Source organism: Notothenia coriiceps, unplaced genomic scaffold, assembly GCF_000735185.1.
Source record: "Notothenia coriiceps isolate Sejong01 unplaced genomic scaffold, NC01 NC01_scaffold00016812, whole genome shotgun sequence".
NCBI lineage: Eukaryota > Metazoa > Chordata > Actinopteri > Perciformes > Nototheniidae > Notothenia > Notothenia coriiceps.
In genome coordinates this window covers 12100-20889 of record NW_011349513.1, presented here as the reverse complement: position 1 = coordinate 20889, position 8790 = coordinate 12100, and the positions used below count along the sequence as shown (strand labels likewise).

The window sequence follows — 8790 nt, the reverse complement described above, 5'->3', positions numbered from 1 at the left end:
GGCCACAATCAACAACCTGATCAACTCTATGCGAAGGACATGTGTTGCACTGCGTGAGGCAAATGGTGGTCACACCAGATACTGACTGGTTTTCGGACCCCCCCAGACACCCCCAATAAAGCAAAACTGCACGTTTCAGAGTGGCCTTTTATTGTGGCCAGCCTAAGGCACACCTGTGTAATAATCATGCTGTCTAATCAGCATCTTGATATGCCACACCTGTGAGGTGGGATGGATTATCTCGGCAAAGGAGAAGTGCTCACTATCACAGATTTTTTCAGATTTGTGAACAATATTTGAGAGAAATGGTTATTTTGTGTATGTAGAAAATGTTTTAGATCTTTGATTTCATCTCATGAAAAATGGGAGCAAAAACAAAAGTGTTGCGTTTATATTTTTGTTCAGTGTATATATATTATTGTTGTATGTTTTGTTTCTGACATGTTCAATAAACTGACTAAACTCAAAAAACTAAACTCAAAAAACAGTGTAGTTATGACAACGAAAATCATAGGTCACAGGCTCCTCCAACAGTGCAACACAATAAAACAGATAAAATAATGCAAGTAAATAAAATAAAATGGAATATAATAGAAACAGAATATGATAGAAACTGTGCAGAATAGTCTATATACAGTAATTGGAATATTGATGCGATATGTGAGTTGCAAACAGATGTATGTTCTTTCTTATATGATAGTGCTGTGATAAGAATATGTTTAAGGCTCCTAATTTTGTGTTTCCCCCTCAGGTTACCTGGAGCAAGGCCTGCTGGTGAAAGATTCGAAGAAACTGCGAGAAAAATACCAAACGACGCCTCAGTTCAAATACGACATGATTTCCATGATACCCACTGATCTGCTGTTTCTCAAATTCGGATACAACAACCCGGAGTTCAGATTCAACCGCCTCTGCAAAATGACGAGGCTTTTTGAGTTCTTCGAGAGGACTGAAACAAGAACCAGCTTCCCGAACATGTTCCGTATCAGCAACCTCGTACTTTACATCCTGACCATTATCCACTGGAACGCTTGCATGTTCTTCGCCATCTCGAAAACTATTGGGTTTGGAACCGACACGTGGGTTTATCCCAATATCAGCCACCCGGAGTACGGACGCTTGGCCAGGAAGTACATCTACTCGCTGTACTGGTCCACGCTGACCCTCACAACCATCGGAGAGACCCCAGCGCCCGTGAGGGACGTCGAATTCCTCTTCGTCATCTCAGACTTCCTTACCGGTGTGCTGATCTTCGCTAGTATCGTCGGTAACGTCGGTGCCATGATCTCTAACATGAACGCCTCTCGCGCCGAATTCCAGGCGAAGATCGACTCCATTAAGCAGTACATGCAGTTTCGAAAGGTCAGCAAAGACCTCGAGGGAAGAGTCATCAAGTGGTTCGACTACCTGTGGACGGAGAAGAAGACCTGCGACGAGAAGGAAGTCTTGAAGAACCTGCCGGACAAACTGAAGGCCGAGATCGCCATCAACGTGCATTTGGACACGCTGAAGAAAGTGCGAATTTTCCAGGGTTGCGAAGCTGGCTTGCTGATTGAGTTGGTGCTCAAGCTGCAGCCACAAGTGTTCAGCCCTGGAGATTACATCTGCAAGAAGGGCGATATCGGCAGGGAGATGTACATCATTAAGGAGGGGAAGCTGGCTGTGGTGGCGGACGACGGCGTCACGCAGTTCGTTGTGCTCAGCGATGGTGCGTACTTCGGAGAAATCAGTATCTTAGGGATCAAGGGAAGTAAAGCCGGGAACAGGAGAACGGCTAACATCCGAAGCGTTGGCTACTCGGATCTCTTCGCGCTGTCCAAAGACGACTTAGTGGAGTCTCTCACCGAGTACCCCGAAGCCAAAAAGGCTCTGGAGGAAAAAGGTAAAGCCATCCTGATGAAAGACAACCTGATCGACGAGGCCATCGCCAACGCCGGCGCCGACCCCAAAGACCTGGAGGAGAAGATCGAGAAACTGCAGACCAACTTGGATTCGATGCAGGGAAAGTTCGCCCAGTTGATGGCAGAGTTTACCTCCACTCAATCCAGGATGAAGCAGAGGGTCACCCAGATGGAGGCCAAGGTCAAATCCATACAACCCCAAGACCTGGTCGAGGTGGAGGCCGACAAGGACAAAAAGGTCCAGTAGTGAGAGAGAAACCGGAGGACTTTACGGGAGACCACGGGATTTTTCATGGAGGATGGTTGAGACACTTTTTTCAAAAAAGGACCATGTTTATATCTATTTATACATCTGTCTGTTTGTTATCATCATAATGTGTCAAATTGTGTACAGTGTATGCAGCAGTGTCGAGGAAAACTGTGACGGGAATACTGATCGTCAACATCGTTTCCAAGACGGGATGGCACCGATATGAACAGGCAATATCGAGGAAAAGTCGAGACTAAAATGCTTGTCCCCTTCTCTTCTCCTCTCTCTCAGAGCTGTCCTTGTCCAGAAAATCGTGCCACCATCATGCATAACCTTGCAAATGGTTAGGGTGGTGAATTCTGCGTATTTTTGACCAAATAAGTTTGCATTTTTGCAAGACTAAGGATAAGAACATTAGGCGGACTTGAAAGAGCTTCAAACTGTGTTTTTCATCAGAAAATGATTAAAAGATAAATGTTCATGTGAAATACCTTTTACCAAAATGACTACATTATAGGTTTTGGCTCGACTGAATTGACGATCGTTTGGTAACATTTGACACAAGACAAAACAACAAAATAGCCAACATGAAGACAAAACCTTTTATACTAAAGCATTTTTATCTTATAATACATTAAAAACAGCTTCCTAAAGGAACACTGGTATGCAGCTTGTTGTCATGAATGAGTTTGTGGTTCAAAAACCTTTGTGTATGCGATCTGTCCTCACCGAAAAAAAACAGACATAGAGGTTAAGTTGTATTTACCTTGAGTCGAGTTTGTTAACTGCATTGAACTGAGTGGTAATGCAAAGTGTGATGGAAAAGATAACCACAAATGATATTCCTTCAAAACTATGTTAGAAGTGTGACAGAAAACAACTATTTTCAGTATGTTTTATTTAATTTTTAATGCAGAAATGTCATTGAATGCTGTTTTCAGCCTCTCAAATATGGAGATTTCGTTTAATTTCATATTGAAGCGAATATCTTCGAGTTTGGACGGACAACATAAGCATTTGAAAACAGCATCTTGGACTTTTAGTTACTGGGATGGACATTTTTCACTATTTTCTGACATGTCACAGGCATAAAATGACGATTAATGAAAATGATCCACAAGTTTCTGACTCAAACGTCACATAGTAAACTCCATCCCAAAACTACGATCTTTTACAACCAAGTCGTTTTGTTTCACAACTTTAAATCGGACGGTTATTAAAGTTATGTTGGGCTTCATAAGGTTTTGAAAAGAAAAAGGCTTTTTATAGAATAATGAGTTTGTTTTTTTCAATATTAACATTTTACCCCAGAAAACATATTGATCCATCTGTAAAGTATGAAATACATGTCATTTACACAACAACACAACATCCCTTTCATACTGAATGTGAATGTACATAAAAACCCAAATGCAGTTCTGTTTATAAATAATATTAACATACATTATTAGTTGTAAATTGCGATGTTATATGTAAATAAACATTCAAATGTTTGTGTCTATACTGTCCTTTTAAGAGAGAATTCAGAATTGTTAGTGGAAATTATTTCAATTACAAAGATTATATATTTTTTTCACCTTTAATTTATTTTGCATAATAGTTTGCTTTACATAAGAGTTTCACATTAACTGCACATTCTCTATGTACCTGAGATATTTGGCCAAATAAAGCTTTGCACATTTGGCAGCTGCACGTACAAATGTGCAACAGAAACACTTCATAGCACACAAACCGAGGGGAGAGGAACAGATGTTTTAACCGGATGTGAAAGCTGACCTGAAACCCTGCAGCTATCGTAACACACACTCGTGGTCACGCTTCACAACACGCAGTATTCATGTTATATGTAACACAAGAGGCACAACACAGAAAAAATACTGCAACATAATAAGCTTTAGATGGTGCTGAGTTTGCTCTGAGAGGAAATAGAAGCTCCTCAGCGAGGTGTTAGCAGTCTGTACCACTGAAGATGTGTTTCCATCCACCTGTTTGATGCACATTTTAGATTTTTGCGCTTGGAAAAATCGGTGCAGAAATGCCGAAATAAATCTTGAGATGTTGCAGAACCGTCTTAAAGCTTAGCTGAGGTGTAAGAGTTCGGGTATGGATGAAAGAAAATGCAAGAAAGTGCAGATTTAGCGAAGAAATTGTGACGTACAGTACGTGAAGCAAATCAACTCTAATTTAGCAGAAAACACGGAAAATGTTTTTGTCAGTGCTTCACAGATTCGATATAAGCATGCCTGGGTAAATCAGCAAATATTTCTATTCAGTTTTTTTAATACTTGGCCGATTTTTTATATTCAAATTGTGTCTCGCCATAGAGGTCTAGAGGGATGAACTATCTTTGTAGGTCTGGTTACCTCAACTCAAAGCCATTGTTTTTTTTCCAATGGATTACTCCAGAAAAATAAACTCTGTGGCAAACACACATTTAGGATACTTACACATTGGTTCAGCAGGATAATCTCCCCATATCCACTTTATGATTATGATTGAAGTAAATGGTTTGGGTAATTTGAAGCTAATATTTCAGCACTTTCCTTCTTGTTCTGAGTTTATATATTTTCGGTTTATTGCACTTATTGTAAGACTCTGTGGATAAACGCGTCAGCAAAATAAAAAAAGCTATCAATAGGCTATAAAGGAACTACAGCTAGGTCACATGACTTCACGTCACAACCGCTAATGTTGGGCGTGATGACGTCTCGTCGTTTCATTTAGACGCTTGTTAGCAACATTGTTTTATTAATTCACCAGTGGGGTATTCACTGACACGTTTGATTGGATATGGCTTAAGTTAACCGCAGACTTTATTTCAGGCATCTAACCAAAAACACGTTCATAAAACCATTGACTTCCAGACGAGGGAACCGAAAGTGTTGAAATGCCGATTCTTTTTACGATTTGTAGGCCTCATTCCTGCACTTCTCTTTGACATTTCATCATCAATCTCTTCAGCTTGTCTTAAACACAGATGTTATTTCATGCATCTAACTAAAAAAAGTTGCGTATAAATTGCGAAAAATGCCAGAAGTTTTACAAAACAAACATAACTTTTATGACTTTGAAGCTATAATGCAATTGCCAAAGGAAAATAAGCTAACGTTAGCATACATAAAAGCTTTAAGTTCATGAGTGTGGAATTTATTTAGGTATTTGATGTCGACGCTTCAATCTTTTAAACTTGGGTTTGCCACAGATCTTATTTCAGCCATTTAACGAAAACCCATTGACTTTGAGAAAAAGTGCAAAAATAATTCACAGTTTTTAGGACTCACTCGTACCAGTCTCGAGTGTAATGCTTTCCCTACTGATGCTCATCTTGATTAATACACCTCTAATAATCGCATAGCAGTATTCGATGAAAACAAGCATTTATTAGCATCTTCTTTAATCAATTTACTCGTTAAAATGTGCGATACATTTGGATGGAAACCTGGCTAATTAACAAACGTTACAAAGGAGCACCATAATGCTCAGTCCACCAGAGCGTTGGGACTGAATACTGCTACCGCATGAAACACTGAACAACACAATAAAAGTCAACGTGGTTCAATAAATACACTGCATGTGCACTGCATTCAATAAAATCCTGTGTTATAAGTGCACTTTCACAGTTTCACAAAATCAAATATATTGTTCACGTTTGCCCAGAAACAGAAGAAATAAAACCTTGTTATTCAAGTGCCGTGTCGAACTCTTTGGGACATTTCTACTGAATATGAAACTAGCTCTCAGAGTGAAAAAGGCCCACAGTGGAGATGACTTGTAGGCACGGGGTTATTGCAGCATTTAGTTTCATGTCATTTCCCTCTTTGCCCCTTGAGTGTGATACTCCCTTTTTGTTTTTGTTAAAATGCAGTCTCTCTCTTTCTCTCTCTTTGTGGATCACAGCATCCCAAACCCTTTGGCGTATGTGATGGCCTTCAGGAGTCTTTCCTTCAGCTTCTCCTTGGAGCAGTATTCAGGGAGCAGCAGCGCGTTGAAGCAGGTGTGAGAGGTCGGCAGCCTGAGGGAAGAGAGAGAAAGTAGGACGATTAAAAGAAGGCCGACAGGGAAATGTTACAAGCTTATTAACTGGTTGATTTGAGCCGTCACAATGTTTTGATAATACAATAATTTGACACAAGAACAAAAAACAAGGAAGTAACTAACTGACAGTTACTACTAAATTGGTACGAATGTATCTTTGGTTTGGCTTGACTTGATTTTTGTCCGTCTATCAGCAAGATTCTAGCAATAGCTATAAAGGAACTACAGCACGGTCACATGACTTCACGTCACCACCGCTAAGCTAAAGGTGGCTAATGTTGGGCTATAAAGGAACTACAGCACGGTCACATGACTTCACGTCACCACCGCTAAGCTAAAGGCGGCTAATGTTGGGCTATAAAGGAATAAAGGAACTACAGCACGGTGACATGACTTCGAGTCACCACCGCTAAGCTAAAGGCGGCTAATGTTGGGCTATAAAGGAACTATAGCACGGTCACATGACTTCACGTTTTTTTTTATTCACCAGAGGGGTAATAATAACTAACTGTCAGTTACTATTAAATTGGTATAAATGTATCTTTGGCTCGACTCGATTTGTGTCTGTCTATCAACAGGATTTTGTCGAAACTAAAAAGGTCCTATTTTCATGAGCCGAGGAAAAACCCAATCGCTTTTGGAGCCAATCTGGATATTGGTATGGCATTTGTTCCGCATTCATGTGTAATCATCCAGGAGGATTATATCCAAGTATTAACCTTTTAGCTGCAGAAACAAATGAGGCTTTAAGGCATTACCAGAAACTAAAAAACCCACCTGTTTTGCTTGTACCTTGAACATTAACCCAAAAAAGGAGTACATTAATTTACCACTTAAAGGGTTTAGCCCATCAAAGCTAATGAACCAGCACTTACAATGGTTTGGGTTATTTGAAGCGAATATATCAGCACTTTTCTTCTTAGTCTGAGTTGATATCTTTATGGTTTATTGTACTTATTGTAAGTCTCTTTGGATAAAAGCATCAGCTCAATGAAATGTAATGAAATGGCATCAGGAAGTCAAATATCAACTTTGCGTAACAAAGTATGCTGACTATAACTGAAGGTAAACATAAACAACTGAATTGATCAGACTCATTGTCACAATTGCATCAGTTTAGGAGGTCAGTATCTGTATATGAAACATTAGAAAGGTCTCCGCACCTGTCTGTGTCGGAGCCGTTCTTGGCGATGATCATTTTTAATTTCCCGAGCCCTCCGACCGGCGCTCTGTCTGTTCCGGTGGTGAACTGGAGAAACAATCTCTTCTGCTCTTCTCCGAACGAGTGGATCGTCTCCCAGAAATCTCTGTGAGCAGGAAACAGAGGACAGACGTAATACAAGTGTTTATTTATGCAAGTAAAAACATGTTTTTCTATATGTAGCGACAGCGGGAACAAACATCCGTTGCAACAAGCTTACTTTAAGAAAGATAATCAACGCATTGTAACTTGCACACATACAGTTTGAATAATCCAGCACTGAAAAGGTTGCGCTCAACAAAAAATACGGCGACCCTCTCACCCTCTCTTCCACACACACACCTCACACACACCTCAAACACACCTCACACAGGTGATTATATTACCTATGGGTGCCGCCCATACCCAGAGATGGCAAGAGTACACATATCCTTTACTCAAGTAGAAGTACAGATACTCGTGTTTAAAAATACTCTGGTGAAAGTAGAAGTACTGACTAAACTTCTTTACTCAAGTCAAAGTAAAGAGGCTTTGAAATGTACTTCAGTAAAAAGTACCCATAACTAGCAGCTGTTTTAAAGAGTACCTGACCTCCCTTTATATTAATAGAACAATAATGTCATTGTTAGCTAATGAATGTTTCCATGCTGAACAACGGCAACATGACAACGTTTTCATTGGTCCCTCTTCTTTAGAGAAGACCAGGAAATGATGGATACACGGATCGTGTTCAAATCAATAGGCACGCAATGACTCTAAATAATAATGATCACGCCACCAAACACACATTCAGACTAAAGGAACCAGCCTGTTTGGAAAATGTGAGAAGTAGAAAGTACAGGTATTTGAGTTCAACATGTAAGAAGTAGAAAGTACAGGTATTTGTGTTCAACATGTGAGAAGTAGAAAGTTCAGGTATTTGGGTTCAACATGTAAGAAGTAGAAAGTACAGGTATTTGTGTTCAACATGTAAGAAGCTAAGAAAGTACAGGTATTTGAGGTTTCAACATGCCTTAAGAAGTAGAACAGTACAGGTATTGAGTTCAACATGTAAGAAAGTAGAAAAGCTACAGCGTATTTGGGTTCAACATGTTAAGAAGCTTAGAAAGTTCAGGTATTTGGAGTTCAACATGCTGAGAAGTAGAGTGTTCATGTTGTTTTTTTTTTATATTTTTGCAGCTTTCAACATGTAAGAAGCTAGAAAGTACAGCCGTATTTGAGTTCAACATGTAAGAAAGTAAAAGTCAAATAGTCGTCATAAAAAATAAGTTAGTGGGAGTTTAAAGCTACTGTACCAGAAACATGCTACTTCATGCTACTTTAGTGCAGTAATGAATATTTTGTACTCCTACTACTTCCTCTGGGTGATATATAATATGAGACAGTTTCTTTTAGTGATTTTA

General features: G+C 39.6%; 1 protein-coding gene across 1 annotated transcript; it reads left to right on the top strand.

The window, feature by feature from the left end:
* Positions 1-751: 751 nt before the first annotated feature.
* Positions 752-3802, top strand: LOC104949776 (cyclic nucleotide-gated channel cone photoreceptor subunit alpha-like; the record flags this gene model as incomplete). Its single annotated transcript, XM_010776180.1, has 1 exon — positions 752-3802. A coding segment is annotated over one exon (1397 nt), but the record flags the coding sequence as incomplete, so codon positions are not given.
* Between the last annotated feature and the right edge of the window lie 4988 nt (positions 3803-8790).